General features: G+C 43.4%; 1 protein-coding gene across 2 annotated transcripts in view; it reads left to right on the top strand.

Moving 5' to 3' along the window:
* ADGRD1 (adhesion G protein-coupled receptor D1) overlaps positions 1 to 21,239 on the top strand; it is a 272,664-nt gene that overhangs the window by 225,395 nt on the left and 26,030 nt on the right. For both annotated transcript variants that reach the window (XM_028710563.2, XM_028710564.2), the window contains one exon: positions 7,519 to 7,610. In XM_028710563.2, the coding sequence (XP_028566396.2) occupies positions 7,519 to 7,610 (92 nt within the window). The remainder of the gene's footprint in view (positions 1 to 7,518; positions 7,611 to 21,239) is intronic.

Below are 21,239 nucleotides of genomic sequence, written 5' to 3'. Positions count from 1 at the left end.
AGGGCTATTGCAAGTCAGAGTAGACAGCCCTGGATTCCATGGACCAATGATTTCATAGAGTCACAGAATTGTCAAGGCATCCTGTCCACAGCCACCTCTGGGTGGGCTTGAACCCCAAACCTTCTCGTTGACACACTGACCCATTGTGCTACTGGGGGTTCCTTAGTAAAAGACGGCTTCGTGTGTACATAATATGCCTTTCAGTGTATTTCAGTCCCTCCGAGAAACTGGCCTCATACATTTACTAAATGGTTTTTCTTGACAAAGCCTGCAACTTACGTGAAACCAGGACTGGTTTTATTAGAGATATTGTTTTTGATAGGAGTAAACTACAGCCTTGGCTGCCGGCGCCTAGTGAGCTGAGCCAACAATCTTGAATTCATGTGTAATTATACCGCAGGAATAGCAGCAGCCACACAAAGCGTCGCTTAGAAAGATAGCAATTGGTTCGACATACAGCTCCCAAATCTAAATGTTTATTTCTTCTCACTCAAACACCGGTATATACACAAGAGTGCTGTTTGTGCTCACATCTACACAATTAGAGCGTAATTCTTTCTTGCTATTATGGTTACAGTATTTGGAGAAGTTTGTTTAAATATATATATATATATATATGTAATGAGTGCTTCATCAGCCACCAATTTTCTCCAATTCAAACTGTTGACAAGGTATTTACATAAGATACTGAGATATGGAGGGATGTGATGCTGGGTCTTTTTCAGTTTTATTCCATAACGTAAGAGGAATGGGTTCTTTGTTCCAGACAGCAAAAACATTAATAAAAACTATTCATATCTAATCTGTTTACACAAGCAAGGTATGAACACCATTATTTACTTTATCTGCCTTAAAGGCTAGTCTGTTTGACTTCTTTTCTTGCAAAACATTTTTTATATTTAGGTGTGAGTCACAAACGTTTGCCTGTTGTTGGGAGAATTTGGACATAGCGCCAGACCAGGGGTAGCCAATGTTGTGCTCTCCAAACGTTGTTGGACACCATTACATATCAGCCCCAGCCAGCATATTTTGGCCAATAGCCTAGGATGATGCCAGTTCCATTCCAGCAACATTTGGAGGGCCACAGGCTCCCCATCTTTCCCCTCCCAGTCATGTATAAAATGGGGTGATGGAAAGGGAGTGTGGGTGAAGGGAGCTGAATCCTAAACAGTTTAGGACAACAGCAAAGGGAAGGACCTTCCCCTCTTCTTCTGTATGAACTCCCCCTTTTTGGATTGCTTCTCAGGGGCACCCCATCTTTGGAGGTTTATATGGAAGAAGGTGTGCTCCTTTCTGTTGACGTGTCCCTAAATTGTTTAGGGTTTAGCTCCCCTCTGCCATGTAACCCTTCTGCCTCTCCACTTTATACATCATTGCAGAAAAGGTGGGCTTAAATCAAGGGACGAGGAACTTGTGTTACTCCAGAGGTTGTTGGATCACAATTATCCATAGCCAATGGCCAATGGATGCTGGCTTGGTCATCCACCCTTCCCTTCTCCTCTTCTGTGGCAGCTGTGAGTTCAGAAGCTTTTGCTTTCAGTTTTGTTTAACCACAGCTTGTTGTGCTGCCTGAACCAACCAACTGTGGGTGGCGTTAAGAATCACTTGTTTGAAATAAGTTGATTTTCTGATACAAAGCATCATTGGCTTTGAAATTGACTTTAAGGTTTGGATGACATGCTGAAACTGGCATTAATGAAAAGAGAGAAGCAAACATTTCTGAGCTCCTCCGAGCTATGTTGGAGAGGAGGAGGAGAAGAAAATGCGCATGAACCCATGAGTCATTGTCACGCTGAGCCATGGTTTTCTGCCCCTTTCACAACAATCAGGAAGTGTTCAATGACTACTGAACATATTCAGTCAGCACTGAGCCGATTTATATGTCCATACACACCCTTATAGGTGCCTCCTCACCAAAGATGTCCGCAAGCCTTGGAGTTCTACTGACTCTTCAGATGCCTTTCTCTTGTTCATGGGAGCTCTGGTTTTGGCTACGATACCAACAAAACAAACAAACAAACAAACAAACAAACAAACACCAACCATAGAAAATGGAGGCAAATGTTTTTGCATTGTCCACCCAGAAAACTGTAGAACTACATTTATATATGTTTGCGTTTATATGTTTGTTTACATGTTTATATCACAATAACAGGTGAAGTGTGGGTGACGGGCATGTGTCCTTAGGTGGGAAGCCATTATTAGTGAAGGCTGGTCAATTTGGGTGAACAGGGCACAGCTCCACTGGCCTCATTCTGCCCTCAGCTAGCTCCCACCTGCCTACCTTCTTAACTGCAACCAGTCTAGGGTGCAGGGCAGCTTCTTCCTCCTCCTTGGTCTTGTTGTTGTATTTGGAGGAGAGGATGGGGACAAAGCTAAAATTAGTTGGCTCTGCCTGTCATTGGCTGTGGCTGCACCTACTGTTGCCTTGAGCCTCAGCAGTCCCAATGGAATGGTCCCTACTGCTCACAACCCATGCTTATGGGTGCATTTCTGTCATTTAAACTAGATGCATTTGTTACATTAGACATAAAATAAAATCTAGGAAATGCATTGCAAGGCCCATGATTTCCTGAAAGTTTTGAGCATCAGCTGGAATAGCTCCCATTATAATATAACTATATTCGTGGAACACATCCCACAGACGGTATATATTTCAAATGAGGCATAATTGGCAGCCCCGAACAATTTAAAAGTGCTGGCTAAATAATGAAAGGGAATCCACTTTTCTAGCTAATTATTTAGATGGAGAGCAAGCGCCAGGATTCCAGTTAAATAATAGTAACTGTCTATTATCCAACTTTCTTTGGATGGCTGCATAATGAAGATGTTTGTTTGCAAATTGTTATTCAGCAGAAAAGCTGTCATATCCCTCCCCCCACTCTACAAGCAAGTTAACAGGATCTCCTGCCAAACGAGCGCTGGAATTCTAAATCTGGATGCTTAATAACCAAAGCTTTTTTATTCATGATTCATGTGTTGCTGAGCAGTCAGGCTGGGACTCTGTAGGATTACTCCAGAGTATCTGTGTAATGGATTTCAGTCTGCAGTGGTAACTCCGGAAGCTTGTGCTTATTAGGACTGATAAGACTGAAGGTAGGGAGGCCAGCAGCAGGGGGAGCCAGAGCCACAGATAGGCAGAGCTACAGCCAATGATAGATGCAGCCAACTAATTCTTATTTTAGCGCCATTCTCCTTCCTCCTATGCTTATATAAAGGCAATGCTAAGATTAAGGGGGAGATGGTGGCTGACAGAAAGTGCCACTCCCTAGATGGGTTGTAAGTTAGGAGGCAGGCAGCTGGTGTCTGTTAGGCATTGGATTCCTGTGTGTCAAGGGCTAGGTGTGGCCATCGCCTATGCTATCTACCGTGGGTTATTCCGTTAAAGGAATCTGGCGGTCGTGTATTCCGTCCGATGCCTGCTTGGCGGGAGGCCATGGCATGACCCTCGGTGACATCAGGGGTGAGCCTATAGTTGGATTAGCATCAACAGGCTCCACCTACTGTTGAATAAACCCACCTCCTATAGTCATCCAGTGCCTAAGCCAATACCTTTTCACTGCTGTAATCAATAAAGTTGTGGCCTTTTCTTGCCCATTAACCTTATATCACGTGTCCTTGTGTGTTTATTTCACATAGCGGGGGTTGGGCCCTCGATCCACAAACATTATCCAATCTTTATTAACTTTATGTACAGTGGTACCTTGGGTTAAGAACTTAATTCGTTTTGGAGGTCTGTTCTTAACCTGAAACTGTTCTTAACCTGAGGTACCACTTTAGCTAATGGGGCCTCCCACTGCCATCGTGCGATTTCTGTTCTCATCCTGAAGCAAAGTTCTTAACCCAAGGTACTATTTCTGGGTTAGCGGAGTTTGTAACCTGAAGCGTCTGTAACCCAAGGTACCACTGTACTGAGTTTCCTCTTAGTCTCCCTGTCATCCTTGTGAGTTGTAAATATTCTATCATTTTGGCTTGCCAGTCAGTTTTTGTGGAGATGTTATCACTTTTCCAATTTTTTGCTACCAAAATCCTAGCCACTGTGGTTGGGATAAAGAGAGGACTAAAATTTCTCTGGACATAATTCCTAGTAGGACGGCCTCAGGTTTTTTTTTGTGTGAATGAGAGTTTGAATATCTTTTTAAGTTCATTATATATGCTATCCCAAAATTATCTTATTCTCTTACATTCCCACCACATGTGCATGAAAGTACCTACCCCGTTTTTACTCCTCCAACAAACCTCTGAACTGTTCTTATACATCTTGCCCAATTTGGCCGGGGTTAGATACCATCTCTTAACAGACCAACTTCCACTGAGTGGTAGAGAATGTGACACTGAGTTCATCCTAAGGATAGGGCAGAATTGAGCTTGGGGAGGGGATACTTTGGTTATTGCACCTTAATTGTTCACTTTGGTTTAATACCCCACTCATAGGAGCCAACTTCTAGGGACCGAGGGGTTTATGCCCCCCAATAAAATAATTGAGGGGGCAGCCCCCCTGAGTTTATGGACATTGCCATTCAAATGGTTTGTGTGCACCTCATCATGTGATTGATTATACAGGACAGGGCTTACCTGCGCCCCCATTATTTTATTCTAGATAGCACCCCTGAGCCCACTCCTATGGGTCTTAGTAGACCACAACCTTAACATGAGTCAACAGCTTGCAAAGAAAAAGAAAAAAAGAAAAGAAAAAAGAAAAGAAAAGAAAAGAAAAGCTAATGCTATTCTAGGCTGCATAAACAGAAGTATAATGTCCCAATCAAGGGAAGTTATAAAAGTAAAGGTAAAGGTAAAGGGGCTTCTGTAAACAGTGTGCAAAAGAGATTAAAAGCATCTCCGCACTGTACTTTGGTTGTGCGTGCCTATTCCTAGCAGGGTACAGGTATGCACAGCCAAACTGAGAAGGACTGAATCACCAGCTGGTAGGAGAGGGTAGTTTTCTTTTTAATGGCCTCTCAGGACAAATTCAGCCCCCTGGCGAACCATGACTGGCTTGTGGGCCATAGATTCCTTACCCCTGCCCTATGGTGCAAAGTGACACAATGTTGAACCACATGGACCTTTTTAGTCCACGATTGAGCCTGGCCTGGTGATTCTTCTTCCATCCTTTATCCTGGTGTGTTCAAACACTCCACAGATGTTGTGTAACTTTGGCTGAAACAGAGCCAATGTTTCCTCCTCTTCTTTGTTTTTACTGACTAGCTCTTGAGAAGCTTGGGGCCTTTCTTTTCTTTTCTGACAGCCTGTGTGCCTTTTGATCAGCCTCCTTCAAGTGGCAAAGTTTTATTTTCCTCACCTGTGACTCCAGAGATCTTGGCAGCTGCTCATTTTGTTCCTTCGCTCATTGTCAAGTCTTTTCAAGATGACTTGGATTTCTGTCGAGAGTTTTCTTTTCATTGCTCAACTGCTTCTGCTGGGCCTTAACTTCAAACCCAGTGTGGCTTCTCTGAAGACTTACATTTCCTCCTCCCTCTCTGCTCATTTTAAAATGATCTCATATGCTTTCAGCACTGAAAGGGGTCTTCCCAGGTTCACAGCTTGGAGTATGTGAGACTTTTGTTCACTGACAAAATTGCCAGAAAAAATATTATCGGTAACCAAGCAGCCTAAGTATTGAATACACTCAGAAATTTAAGAGACGCATGAGAGTCTCCAGGCTCCCCTTTACCTCAAGGCCAATGCGATGCACACCAGATATTGTTGAACTAAAAGTCCCATCAGCCTCAGCTAGCATGTTCAATAAAGGTAAAGGGACCCCTGACCGTTAAGTCCAGTCACAGACGACTCTGGGGTTGCGGCGCTCATCTCGCTTTACTGGCTGAGGGAGCCGGCGTTTATCCGCAGATAGCTTCTGGGTCATGTGGCCAGCATGATTAAGCCACTTCTGGCAAACCAGAGCAGCACACTGAAACACCGTTTACCTTCCCACCAGAGTGGTACCTATTTATCTACTTGCACTTTGATGTGCTTTCAAACTGCTAGGTTGGCAGGAGCTGGGACTGAGCAACAGGAGCTCACCCCACATCACAAGGATTCGAACCACCGACCTTCTGATCGGCAAGCCCTAGGCTCTGTGGTTTAGACCACAGCGCCACCCGCGTCTCTATGGTCAATAGTCATGGATAATGGGAGCTGTAGTCCAAGAATATCTGGAGAGTTCCAGGTTGGGGAAGTATGATGTAGCAGATGATGTGAAGGATTTCTGAGTTAGCAAGCACTGGGCCAGGGTCTCAGAACTAGGGATGGAGAAGAAATTCAACTGAGTTCACATTTAAAGGCAAACCTTATCCAATGTGTACTCTCTGGATCAAAACACAAACCAAAACATAGCCATCAAAATTTTGCACTTTTCTTAATTTTGCAAGGCAGCTTTCCAGTCAAGTAACGCATGTGCTAGATTATCCTGTGAACCTCCCTGAGACCTGTGGGTATAGGGTGGTATAATGATGATAATAATAATAATAATAATAATAATAATAATAATAATAATAATAATAATGGCATATTAAATGCATATATTTGTAAAAATAGCTGTCAGCATGTAATATCAAAACGTAATTAAAGTGCAATAAAACATCAAAACAGAAATACTGAATTGTTGCCTGTTAACTGTTTACAATGCTTCAGATAGTGACTGAAGAGTCACTGACAGTGGAGGCAATATGGGCAAGATGAAGAAAATGCCTTCTAACAAGGCAGTTTCATGTGCTCCTTTCATGAGATTGTTAGAGGTCATCGATTCGATACTTACAAGCTCAAGGAGTGGTTCCTGCCCCCACTTTCTTTAAGTAGCAAACTCTTCCCATGAAATATTGCTTGGCAAAAATAGTCCAATTCTTGGAACTCACATGGTCGTTTGTTATCAGTGCTGTATCAGGAAGAGAGCAGGTTTTGAGTTTTAAGCAAATATTTCCAATGTTTTATTGAAACATTGCAGATGTGGCTGTGGCACTTAACTGACCTCCCAGCATGCAAGTTACTGCTGCTTAGTGCAAGGAAGGACAGCACAGTTCAAATGAACCAGCGGCTGGACCTGATTGCTCCGCTGATGCTTTCGCACCACACCAGCCTCACTGCTGCCTCACCCCTCCCAGTAAGCTGCAACGACTCACCTGTTGGGAGGTCAGTTAAGTAATTAAGTGCCTCTACCCCACCATGCCATCATAGAATCATAGAATCATAGAATCATAGAATCATAGAGTTGGAAGAGACCACAAGGGCCATCGAGTCCAACCCCCTGCCAAGCAGGAAACACCATCAGAGCACTCCTGACATATGGTTGTCAAGCCTCTGCTTAAAGACCTCCAAAGAAGGAGACTCCACCACACTCCTTGGCAGCAAATTCCACTGTCGAACAGCTCTTACTGTCAGGAAGTTCTTCCTAATGTTTAGGTGGAATCTTCTTTCTTGTAGTTAACCATGACTGATGTTTTGAAAGGGATGTTTCCCACACTCCTCACAAATAATCTTGCCTATTTCTGTCTCCCTGAATCAAATCTTTATTCTCTCCTGTAGGTTAACATCGGCATTCTCATTGCAGTCACCAGAGTCATCTCAAGAATAAGTGCAGAAAACTATAAGGTGCACGGGGATGCGAATGCATTCAAGTAAGCCTCTTTTATTTATAGTGACTTATAGCTCTTAAGTGGGTCTGAGCTTGGAGTGTGGTACCTAAGATCTAAAAGGGTCAGGAGTAAGGTTCTAGACTTCATGGATGCACCAAACAGAAAATCCAAAGAATAGTCTCTCTAGATAAAATTCTGTGGCAATTCTTCACTCAAAAGGGTGATGCACACATTGCATGAAGATTTTCAAAAGTGTTGTTAAGTATGCATCTAATCTCATATGAACACTCTGTGCAGCTGTACACTATTGGGGTACCCTGCCAAAGATGAAACAGTCAGTTTCTGAGCATTTCAGAGCTCTTTTTGGTTCAAGGTACATCCAGCAACGAAGTCCAGCAGTGCAAATTTCATGTAGCATCAGCAACCGAGTGAAAGAAAGTCAACACTATCCTGATAAAAGATGTGCTGCTGGAGCATATGCTTTAAATCATACTTTCAGAAGAGCAATTTGTTGATTTAGATTACTTGCTCCTTTTTCAAGCAAGCAAGCAACTTTTGTGAGATTGGCGGAAAGATCTGGGCTAATGAAAGTTTGCTTAGTTATTGTATGCCTTTTCCAGAATCGAAGGGGAAACCAGTAAATATGTCTCTGTTAAGATCTATGTTCTAATTATTCTGTAATGAGTTTGAGGTATTGGAAAGGAAAATGATGGCTGATGCTTTATTTTGAAAAGCTGCAAACTGCATAGTCCTTTGAGAAATGAATGGTGATCAATGGCAACTCAGATTCCCCTCCACCCCACTTGAGCTGTGACAAAATTGTAGGTTTCAGTTTGTTATGGGAGATGTAGGTGTTTTCCTGTGTGGATTGTCTTTTGTTGATTTGTGCTCAGGCTGCGATTTAGATTAGGGCAGGACTGGAACTGGTTAGACCTGGTTCTAGAACTGACTGTGAGGTCAGACTGAGGTTGATGAGACTGTCCTCCCTTCACCCTAATGGACTAACCTCCCCTGAAAGACTTACCTAAAATTTATGAAAAATTCCGATTTTGGGTGGGGTGGGGTGGCAGGGAGCAACTCTCTAACAATGAGGAGCAGCAGAAACACTGGGGAGAAACTCTTTGCTAGTAAGGACTCTTCCTGATAGCTGCTGCTTGTCGGCTACCTTTTCTACCAAACCCTCAACCACAGTGATCATATCACAGCATCACATATTTTTGTTCCAGGGACTTGGGGATGGGGAGCGATGGTTCATTGGCTGGCAGAATTCATCTGGCAGTGAGTTGCAGCCCCACTATCCTCAAAAAGGAAAAATCTCCAGAAATACCTTCCACCACTCACACACGTGACCACAAAGTTTGGGGAGGAGGCATATCAGCTTGGTCCTATGCATTCCCATAATTGGAGCATGTACACACAGACACAGAGGGGCTTCCTTCTGAGTAAACATTACAAATAGCACTGTAAGTTCTGTTTTCTATCAACCCATGGTCACCAAGGGATATGTGGAAACAATTCTTTCCTTCTCTTTCATACGGCCATAAATACGAGCGACCCTGGAAGAAATTATGGGATGCTGCAAAGAGGTTTCATGTATAGGTGCCCTCCATTTTTCTTAGAAACAAAGAACCTGTCAGACCTCCATCCAGATGGTTCAGTTCACTTGCCATTAGCCATGGCAGAAACTTGCAAGATTTATCAGGACTATTTATAGAGGAGTCCTAGGTTGATTGAACCTGCATGGCAGACTTTTTTGTGAGACGCAGAAAGAGGAGATCAGCACCTTCTGTCTCCCTGCTGAAAATATGTAGCAGTACAGAGTGAGGAATAGGTGTTTATCTTCCATAGAACCAGAGTTTTGAAGACCAGAAAGGGACACAGAGCTCATCTAGTCCAATTTCTTAAAATGATATAGGAGTTAACATAAGGGCGCCATTCCTTCTCTGAGTCTTCTGTTAGTGAAATGCAAACACATTTCTTAAGAATGTAAGAATAAACAGCTGGTTCAGGCCAAAGGCCCACCTAGTCTAGCATCCTGTTCTCACAGTGGTGAACCAGATACCTATGGGAAGCCAGCAAACAGGACCTGAGTGCAACAGCACTCTCCCTACTTGTGATTCCCCAAAACGGGCATTCAGAAGCAAATTGCTTCCAACAGTAGACACAGTAACTATGGATCATGACTAGTAGCTATGGATAGTCTTACACTTCATTGATTTGCCTAATCTTCTGTTAAAGCCACCCATGTTGGTGGCCATACCTGAAGAGATAACAACAAGAACAACAACAACAACAACAACAACAACAACAATTTTTTTTATACACCACCCATCTGGGTGGGTTTCCCCAGCCACTCTGGGCAGCTCCCAACATCATATTAAAAACACAATAAAACATCAAATATTAAAAACTTCCCTAAACAGGGCTGCCTTCAGATGTCTTCTAAATGTCAGATAGTTGTTTATTTCCTTGACATCTGATGGGAGGGCGTTCCACAGGAAGGGTGCCACTACTGAGAAGCCCCTCTGCCTGGTTCCCTGTAACCTCACTTCTCACAGTGAGGGAACCACCAGAAGGCCCTCAGAGCTGTACCTCAGTGTCTGGGATGAATGATGGGGGTGGAGACGCTCCTTCAGTTATACTGGGCCGAGGCCATTTGTGGCTTTAAAGGTCAGCACCAACACTTTGAATTGTGCTCAGAAATGTGTGGTAGATAAATAAATACTACATCAGTACAGTAAAAACTGAATAGTATTTATTTATCTGTTCAGTTTTGACTCAACTTCTAAGTCCGGTCCTTCAAACTTGCTATGGAATGAGACTATTTCTACATGATTACTTATTTCACTGTTGGCAAATAGCCCCCCATCCCCCCCCCCAAACAAGCACCAGCAGGGAGTGTCCCAGGGCTCTGGAAAACATACATGATGAAGTTAAGCCTTTTTGTTCACTTTCTGCCAATAAATAAATATCAGAACCATGTCAGGGTTAAAGTAACCTACAGTTTTTGTACAATAAGGAACACAGCTCATGACTCCAGCTGGCAAGAACAAATATTGGTGGGCGTCCGTTGATTTGCCCAGATGCCTTGAGGGACCCCAGGAGTGAGGTTTGTTGGCAGCAGAAGTGTGTATTTGCTGGAGGGGTCTTGTTTCTCTTGGCAGCTGGCAATAACAAATAGATGCAATTGTTACCAGTAATTGTTACAGATTTTTCCATACGGTGCTGGCAAGCCGAGCCCAGCGTGTTCATTCGATTAGCAGTGCAGGACAACATAAGCCTGGCCTTATATAGATGTTTACGGAAATGGACGTTTTCATCAGCTGTGACCAATTTAGCAAACTTTAATATCCTCACAGACCCAAATTTCAGATTTCTGCCTTCCAAATTCAGGAAGATCTCTCTCTCCCTTCTATCTATCTATCTATCTATCTATCTATCTATCTATCTATCATCTATCTATCTCTATCATCTATCTATCTATCTATCTCTATCTATCTATCTATCTATCTATCTATCTATCTATCTATCATCTATCTATCATCTATCATCTATCTATCTATCATCTATCTATCTATTTATCAATCATCTATCTATCTATCATCTATCCATCAACTATCTATCTATCTATCTATCTATCTATCTATCTATCTATCTATCTATCTCTATGACAGCTGGCAGCAGAAAGATAAGTTGCCTTTCCCGCTGTGACAGCACTGCTATAGAATGCCCTCTGTTTCTCATTTTCCCCCAGTCTTAAGTGTAGTTCTCCATATTTCCACATCAGTTGTGGATTTTGAAAGAAGAGTCCCCATGAAATTCCATCACCTTTTCAATGCAAATGTATCCCAAGGTGCACATTTTTGCACATCAATTTCCCTAATAAAACACATTTTTATATATTAGTTTCACCAATATTTACATTTTTATGCATACTTTAATATATGCATCTTTTTATACATAACTAGGCTGGAAATCTGCACAGCAAAATTTGGAGAAGTGGAAATTCTGAAATATGTTTGTGTTTTGCTTCAGAAAGTGCAGTTCAGAAAGGCAAACTGAGTTGGATTTTTCCTTTATTCATGCATATCATGTAGCAGCAGTGATGATGATCTGGATCTTGCTAGTCAGGAACAGTTTGCAAATTTTGTGTGGGTGAGCCAGGTCTTGGCCCAGGCTCAGCGCACCCAACTTTGCATCCCATTTGTCCTTGCAGGCAGAGTCTCATTAACTGGCTCTCGATAAACTGCCAAGCCCAGATCTTATTGGATGTTTTCTCATCGCCCTGTTCGAAATGGTCCAATGGGCTGGAAAAATCGGTATCATTTATATAGCAAGCACAAGGCTCCCGAAATGAGAGCGGTTGTGCCCAGCCATGGAGAAAGCAATTAGAACATTTCTTGAGCTTCCTTCTCTCTCTCTCTCTCTCTCTCTCTCTCTCTCTCTCTCTCTCTCTCTCTCATTCTCTATTCTCATTTTTTTAATGTTGCCCATTGGTTTGATGACTCTCAGTGTTTTACTTAGTAAAGTGTTGATTCACACAACACTCCTCAAGGGAAAGAATCATGTTTGTTTTGTTGAGTTATAAGAATGCTTCAGCCAATAGGCTTCTGAAAATGAACACAAGGGTAGGAGAGGATTCATCTATCCTCATCTGAGAGGTGAGCTGTGCATGGTAGACTCCTCAAATCTCAAGTCAAGAATTCCATTTTTGAAAGCCCTCCAAGCATGGAAGCTTCCTCTGTGTCTCAGGTGGGGACTTCAAGTCTGGAGGTCAAATGTAGTACTTGAGGCCTCCTCTTAAGCCATGTCCTCTTCCCAGGTTGTATTCATCACCGGCTCTGCTCTGCACCAATCATAACCCCTGAATCTATCAGTAATCTAGACACCAAGCTGGAGGCAGCACAAGCAGAAGATGGGGATCCATGTCTGGGACAGGACTCAGAGTTGACTGTGGAATACAGGGAAACCATTGTGCTTGGGGTGGTTGGACAAGGACTCCCAGAGGAGTCCTCAAGACCACTAGGGCTTGTAGGGCCAGAGAGCCTGGACACCTTTCACTGAGCCTGAACAACAGATACCTCACACATCACCAGCCTGGCAGTACCAGGAGTGAACCAGGAAGAAGTCTGTGGAATGATGGAGGAGTGCCTATCTTCAGACCAGATGTTGTTGTTGTTTAGTCGTTTAGTCATGTCCGACTCTTTGTGACCCCATGGACCAGAGCACGCCAGGCACTCCTGTCTTCCACTGCCTCCCACAGTTTGGTCAAACTCATGTTTGTAGCTTTGAGAACACTGTCCAACCATCTCGTTTCTTGGCAGGGATATTGGAGTGGTTTGCCGGTTCTTGCTCCAGGTGGATCACAATTGTTCAAAACTCTCCACTATGACCTGTCCATCTTGGGTGGCCCTGCACGGCATAGCTCATAACTTCTCTGAGTTATTCAAGCCCCTTCGACACAGCAAGGCAGTGATCCATGAAGGAGTCAGACCAGATAGTGGCCCTTTAAGACTCTGAAATTCTCTCAAGTGGGTGGAGCCTGGAAGGGGTATCCTGCTCCCAACTTTTTCACAGCCAGTTGCTCACTTGGAGCTGTCCACGGTCCAGCAGCCATTGACCAGTCTTGCCTACAGCCTCATTACTTTTCCATGCGATGAGAACATGACAGCACTCTTGTTGAAAGCTTTTGCTTGAATGTGCCGTTCAACTGTAATGGTGCCACATGCTTGTCTAGATGAAGGATGCAGGAATGTGTGCACAGGTGTGTAGATAGATCTGACTTTTACATGACTGCCATGCACACAGCGGCCCCAGCCATCACTTGCAAGTGATATAAAAACAACCCCATCAAGGGAATGCAGAGTCTAGCTTCAGCTTGGTCATTTCCCTCAACCTTTGAGTTCCTCAGTGCTAATTCTCCATAAGCAATAGCAAAAGTAAAGAACCTCATTGTCACCTCATTTCACTTGCCAGAGCATGTGAATCACTCTGGTGCTCCAGCCAATGTTGCCATCCCTTGTACTCTTTTTAAAAATTCTATTTTATTTATGATTTTCAATTTTATACATTTCAATAATTTTACAGTCATTTTATCATTTCAAAACTTAACTCCCTCCCCCACCCCTTTCTGCGAATCCTACATGTACACACAATGTACCTTAGGGAACAGATACCTCGGGCACACTATTATCATGCTTTCACCCTGCAGGTAATCTTCTCTAAGCACCCGACTGACTGATATTGGAAACTTTATTCTAGACTTTGGTCTCGATCAGCAAAGCAAGTGGTACTTTCTCATCTGCATAAATTGACTCCACTTGCCTGAACATGATTTCTACTGTTTTGAGAGAAGGATAAAAATGTCTCTTCTCACAGTTTGCCATAAAATCATAGACCTGTAGAGCTGGAAGGAAGCCCAAGAGCCATCTCATCCAACCCCCCCATAAAGCAGAAATCTCAGCTAAAGAATGCCCAGCAGATGGCCACCAAAACCTGCTTTAAAACCTCACACGAGTCACAAAGCGCTTATATACAATAAATAGTAACACAGTAAAAGGTAAAGGTACCCCGACCATTAGGTCCAGTTGTGGACGACTCTGGGGTTGCGGTGCTCATCTCGCTTTACTGGCCGTAGGAGCCAGCGTACAGCTTCCAGGTCATGTGGCCAGCATGACTAAGCCACTTCTGGCGAACCAGAGCAGCACACGGAAATGCCATTTACCTTTCCAACAGAGCGGTACCTATTTATCTACTTGCACTGCATGCTTTCAAACTGCTAGGTTGGCAGGAGCTGGGACCGAGCAACGGGAGCTCACCCCATCGTGGGGATTCAAACCGCCAACCTTCCAACTGGCAAGCCCAAGAGGCTCAGTGGTTTAGACCACAGCACCACTCGCGTCCCTTAGAAACACAGTCCCTTAGTAACACAGTAGAACATCACAATTGCAACATAAATTATGTAAAATGATTAACAAATCATCAATACAGCTTGCCAACATTCTTCTTAAATCGTGGTACCCAGAACTGGACACAGTTTTCCAGGTTTGGTCTGACCGAGGCAGAATAAAGCAGTGCTTTGACTTCCTATGATCTGGACACTAGACTTCTGTTGAAGCAGCCTAGAATAGCATTAACTTTTTTTTTGCTGCTGCATCACACTGTTGATTGAGGTTCAGCTCTTACAATCAAAATTTTCTTCCTGGTGTTTACTCAGAATGTCGATTTTTGTCATTTTAATCCGTTCGTTTGGATTTTTTTAATATAATTTTTTTAATTAGTTTTCCAATATACTCCTCAATACTAGCCAAATTATAACAATAACAATTAATTCCCAAATTATACAATTATCAAGAGTGCCAATCAACTTCCAATTAATACATTTTAGTTAAAGTGGCTCCCCGCATGATGGTTTGGGTGCATTTCGGATCTTATAAAACTGTGTTCCATAATCTTAATTAATGTCAGTTACATTTCAGTTATAATAATCATCCCTTAGTCATCAGCTACATAATTAATGGTATCCATTCATGATGTTACAATATATAAATTTATAAAGCTTCAAGTGAGGAGCTCAAACTTATCTTTATTCTGCCCTGCGTGTGGAAACTGTTATATCCGTCTGTCCATATGTGATGTTGTCCTTTTCACTTCCCTGCAGTTGTATTCTCCCATTGTGGCTTGGGACGTGCAGAAAGCAAGCTTGCCATAATTTTTGTGTGGCAGCCCTTCAGATATTTGAAGATGTCTTACCATAGCACCTATACTGTCTTCTTGTCTCCAAGCTAAAAATTCCCAACTCCCTCAATTGTTCCTCATAAGGCTTGGTTTCCAGACCAATATGGTGCTAAATGGCATAGCTGCCACACATGATACATGGTTGGCGGCGGTGGCAGGGGCAAACGTATTCTGATCTCTCTCCGTCATCAACAAAGTCTCATTTCCATTTTGCAGAAAGGAGCATTTATCCAGTAGGCAGAGCAGTTTGCCAAGCTGGGTGAGGTTTGGAGTTTGTATTTCCTGACAAATCCCTGAGGATGTGGAAGGAGCTGTGGAATTAGCAGTGAGGAAGATGTTCCTCGAGCCTGGCATACAAAGTGAGGAACAGTATACATACCATCCTGGATTGGAGAACACAGAGGAAAGACATTAAGCAAAGCATATTAAGCGCTGGCCATTAGCAAACCAGAACGCTAGTCACTGCTGATAGTGTTTTAGAGCTAATTAAATCCTTGGCTCATTGGACATGACAAAATACAAACACCGTTTGGGTCACACTTTATTAGACTCAGGAGAAAAAAAATGCTCAGAGCAATATATAGAGAGGTGTGTGTGTGTGTGTGCGTGTGCGTGTGTGTGTGTGTGTGTAAATGTGACGAGTGGGTGCAAAATAGATGGAGAGTGAGTGTGCCTGTTGTGAAAACCTTGGAGGTGGATGGAATGGTGAGTCCTGAAAAGGTTGCTACCACCATTTAAAGGGGGGTGCTTGCCACAGTCCAACTCCCCTCCAAAAAAGACTCCAAGTGTCTTTGCCCTGGGGCAGACTTAGAAATGTTAGAATTCCTGCTCCATGATTGCAGTCATGGGATTTTTGTCTATCACATGACGGTATATGTTTTGACTCCACAGAGTGGGATGTGACGGAGACAGGATGTTTTGTGTTACTGTGTTCCGTGAAGTGGGACTATTGTCTTTTGTTCTTTCCTCTTTGCTATCTGATGCTAGAGAGAGATGGAGCCATGTTGCAGTGCTCCGTGTGTGTTTATATGTAAATAAAGTAGATTATGGTATGTCCCACAGAGGACCTTACGGTCTTCAAATAAAAACATCTTGGAGATCCCGGGCCACAGGGAGGTTAGGCTGGCCTCAACCAGAGCCAGGGCTTTTTCGAATGTGGCCCCAATCTGGTGGGACACTCTATCACAAGAGACCAGGGCCCTGAGGGACTTGACATCTTTCCGCAGAGCCTGCAAGACAGAGCTGTTCCACCAGGCCTTTGGCCAAGGCACAGTCTGACCCCCTCCTTTGGTAATCCTCACAGAACTCTAGCCCAATGGTTGCCATTAATTTGATTTTGAAGTGATTTTAGAATGAATTGATTTTAGAATGCTGTGTTACTTTTATTGTTGTTAGCTGCTCTGAGCCCGGCTCCGGCTGGGAAGGGCAGGATATAATTATTATTATTATTATTATTATTATTATTATTATTATCTAGTCCAACCCCCTGCAATGCAGGAATCTGAGCTAAAGTATCCATGACAGATGGCCACCCAACCTCTGCTTGAAAACCTCCAAGGAAGGAGAGTCCACCATTTTCCAAGGGAGCCTGTTCCACTGGGAACAGCTCTTACTCTCAGAGTAACAGCTCTTGCTTCCCTGCCCGGACTGTATTTATTTGGTTAATTCAGTTGATTTATTATTTGCTGATCCTTTATTTACATTTGAATAAATGTAACTTTTCCCTCCATGAGTCATTTCTGTGGGTGTGCTGGAAAAGGTAGGCATAATTGGAATTCTGAACTGAAGCACCCAGTGCTGTAACATTTTGTTGCAAGCATGATTTGTATAAGGTGACTTTAAATGGAAGCACTTGGGCAAAACTCAGAAGCATTTAACTTTTTTTAATCCTTTCTGTTCAGCACATCTTGCTCCCAGGAGTGGGAGTAATAATGTAATACAATTACGGGATTTCTGACGGTTGCTTTTGTTTGTGTGTTTTGTTTTTGTTTTTTTGTTCGCCTTTCCCCCCTTGAACTTAACATTTTAAATTTGCACAATGAGAGAAAGAAAAATTCATTTAGTCAGACACGCACTGCCTAAAGAGCTTGGGCACAGAACCTTTTGTTATTCCTAAATTCAGTGGCAATAGCAAGTTTGTGAAGATTAAACAATACGATTATTTTTTTTTAAAGGCCGCCCCTAGTTGAACAGCACTTTCCTTTGCAAGAAAAGATTTGTGCAACTTTATAGAAAAATCTCTTATTGTGATAATGCACCAAGTAACCTTAATCATAATGCTTGACTTTCAGTTTTGGGGGGGGGGTGTTTAAATTTTAGTGGCACGTATTCATTAATTTGGAATGCAGGTGGGTGATAAATGAGTTTGAAGAGCTCGTTCAATCCCCCCCCCCCAAAAAAAAACCCCACTGCAAACCCAAGCAGACATTTTTTTTAAAAAAAAAATGTACGGTATATGTCAGCATTATTTATTATTCATGGCATGGAAAATAGAGGAAACTGTAGTACTTTTAAAGAGAAGGATTTGCTGCCATCAACTTTTAATACAGGCAAAAGATGTGAGTTGTTAAAATTTGATGAGTTCAAAGTGATCTCTTGAACAACCACAGAGCAAGCTTGGTCTAAGAGTGGACAGGTCTTCCCCCCCAAAGCCCATGTCAGTTTCATTTTGTGTTTGGTCAAAAAACCACCCCATCCTGTTTCTTCATCAATCTGTAAACTGAAAAAAGCACAACAAAATACCATTTGTGTAGGCCATGGCTAGGGAAACCAAATCGGATCCAGCCCGATCGCCTTCTAAATTCGGCCCACGGACAATCCAGGAATCAGCATGTTTTAACATGATTAGAATATGTCCTTTTATTTAAAATGCACCTCTGTGTTATTTGTGGGGGCCTGCCTGGTGTTTTTATATGAGTAGAATGTGTGCATTTATTTTAAAGGCATCTCTGAATTATTTGTGGGGCATAGGAATTCATTCTTTTTTCTTCCCGTCCAAAAAATATAGTCCATCCCCCCACAAGGTCTGAGGGACAGTGGACCGGCCCCTTGCTGAAAAAGTTTGCTGACCCCTGGCTGTATGCATTTCACCCTAAAACAGGGTTGGTGAACCTGCTGGGAAACCCCCAAGGGAAGAATGCTCAGAGCCATGGGATTGGTGGTGGGACGGTGATGAGTGGTCAGAGGGAGAAGAGAAGACTGGGAGGAGGAGGTGCCGGAAGCTGGAGAGGCAACAGGGCTTAGTGAGCAGGAAGAGTCTGTGGCAGGGAGCAGTCCAGAATCAGAGGCAGAAGAGGAGGCTAGAGAGGAGGGGGACCAAGAGGCAGAGATGAGTGAGGCTAATGAGGAAATCAGCCCTGAGTGCTCACTGGAAGGACAGATCCTGAAGCTGAGGCTCCAGTACTTTGGCCACCTCATGAGAAGAGAAGACTCCCTGGAAAAGACCCTGGTGTTGGGAAAGATTGAGGGCACAAGGAGAAGAGGACGACAGAGGACGAGATGGTGGGACAGTGTTCTTGAAGCTACTAACATGAGTTTGCCCAAACTACGGAAGGCAGTGGAAGATAGGAGTGCCTGGTGTGCTCTGGTCCATGGGGTCACGAAGAGTCGGACATGACTAAGCAACTAAACAACAAGTGAGGAAGCTAGTCTGTCTCCCTGTTCTGCTGCAACCAGCTCCCATTCCCCTGGTCTCCCAGAACCCAAAGAGGTATGAAGAGGGAGGAACAAAGACAGGTAAGATGAGGAGCCTCAGATTGCTTGGGAAGGAACTGGAGGAGGAGAAGACTTAGGGAGCTATGGAAGGTGAGGCCCTTCAGTCCCTACAATTGCCTCATAGAAGCAAGTTCTACTGGGAAGAGCTGCTGTGCTCTCTAGGCCTGGTCTCCTGAGCTGTCTAGTTTCTCTGAATAAAGAGTTAACCTCACGGAAGCCATGTGATTTATTCGTGTCCTGCTCCCGGCACCCAGTCCTGACAATCAGTTCATAAAAACTCATAACTGGCAAAAGATGCTCTAGCCGCTGCCGTCACCTGGGCTATGCACCTGCTCCTTCATCAGGATTGCAACCCCATCAAGAACAGACAGATTACCTAGCTTCTGGAGTTTGAAGTGTAGACCCATGAGGGCTGAACCTTGGAGGGATTCAGCAAGAGGGATTCAGCAAGAGGGATTCAGCAGAAGCTGGTCCATTGCGACAGAGGAAGCAGTGCCCTATCAACCTCAGCCTGCCCTCAGTCAGCCCTCACCTGGCATGCCTTCTTACTTATCTCAAGTCCAGGGGTGACCCTGGTTGTCAGCTTCCTCCTCCTTAATGTCATTGTTGACCTTGTACAACTCAACAGGGAGGAGGATGGGGAGGAATCTAGAATCAGTTGACTCTGCCTGTTATTTTCCAGAACTGCTTTTGCAGCCAAATAAATCAGTTTTGTCATTGTGTTAGCATGTATGCAGTGCAAATTTCTTTTTGTAAACCAGGTTGGTAGACTCCTATAGCGGATTTGAATTGTCAAACTGCCTCTAAAAAGGGTTTCTTAAAAGCGTAGATTTCTAGCGGGTTGTTTTCTCTGCAAAACAGCAGCCCTTATCAGCAGCATTATGCAATTTGAAAATCTCTGGCTGAAACCAATCTAACAATGACAGTAAAGGCAGTGACATGAAGACGTAATGGAGAATCAGCGCGATGTCTTTTATTGGTTCAGCATCAATATTCAGTAAGACTACAAATTGCATGGAGTTCTTGGTTAGGCAAAAACAATGAGCAAACACAGTATCGGCCGAACAATCTGCAGACTGTTTCTTCTAGGGGAAATTTTCAGTGGAAAAGCAACATAAGGAAAAATAACTTTACCCTTCGCTTCCCCACTGCAACTCCCTTTTCCAGACACAAGTTTGTAAGGCTAAACATGCACCTGGCTTTCTGCAAGGAGCAGTACTGCTTGGGAGCAGACAAGTTGCCATGGAAAAGCTTAAGGCAGGTGAAGGGCTAACTCCTGCCCTGCAGCCTGCAGCCTGAATACAAAGACATAGGAATCAAAGGACTCACAGTATCTGACACACAATAAGAGATTTTAAAAATGATCATTCTGCAGAACCTGATTAATAATAGCAAAAGGAAAATGAGAAGGTTGCAACTGAAATAGTCATATGGAATGGTTATCACTGAGAAAATCAGTTTTCATTTCTGCCACACAGCCTGAGTCTGTAGTAGTATCTTTATTATATAGTTAAAACCAGCATACTCTAGTCAATGCAACAAATCCAACAAGTGCTAGTATGGTTAAAATGAAGTATAATAAAATGGTAGATATACAAAATTAAAACTTAGTGATTTTTTTAAAAGATAGAAAGTATACGCTGACCCAGTAGGTAGAATTAACAGACTAATTTTGTAGGCTGTTGCACAAAATTTTGTAACTAATGCTGTAGTCTTCTCGAAGTAGGCTGGGCAATTGCAAACTTGAACATCTGGGCATTCTTCAAAGCAGTGGGGCAATAGTCTTTGTACAAGCCTCTTGATAATAGGGGCAATGTAAGAGAACGTTGGTCTATGGTCTCTACCATTGCAAGAACAGAGCCTTTTGACAAAGGTTTGTTTCTGTAGCATCCATCTAAACCCACTGATGGGAGGGCAGCACACCTTCTATGTAAGGGACACGGGTGGAGCTGTGGGTTAAACCACAGAGCCTAGGACTTGCTGATCAGAAGGTTGGCAGTTTGAATCCCTGCAACGGGGTGAGCTCCCGTTGCTTGGTCCCTGCTCCTGCCAACCTAGCAGTTCGAAAGCACGTCAAAGTGCAAGTAGATAAATAGGTACCACTCCGGCAGGAAGGTAAACAGCATTTCTGTGCACTGCTCTGGTTCGCCAGAAGTGGCTTAGTCATGCTGGCCACATGACCCAGAAAAACTGTGGCCAGTAAAGCAAGATGAGCGCCAC

Source organism: Podarcis muralis, chromosome 16 (assembly GCF_964188315.1).
Source record: "Podarcis muralis chromosome 16, rPodMur119.hap1.1, whole genome shotgun sequence".
Lineage (NCBI taxonomy): Eukaryota > Metazoa > Chordata > Lepidosauria > Squamata > Lacertidae > Podarcis > Podarcis muralis.
Note: the sequence above shows the minus strand (reverse complement) of the source record. Positions and strands in the feature narration are given on the sequence as shown.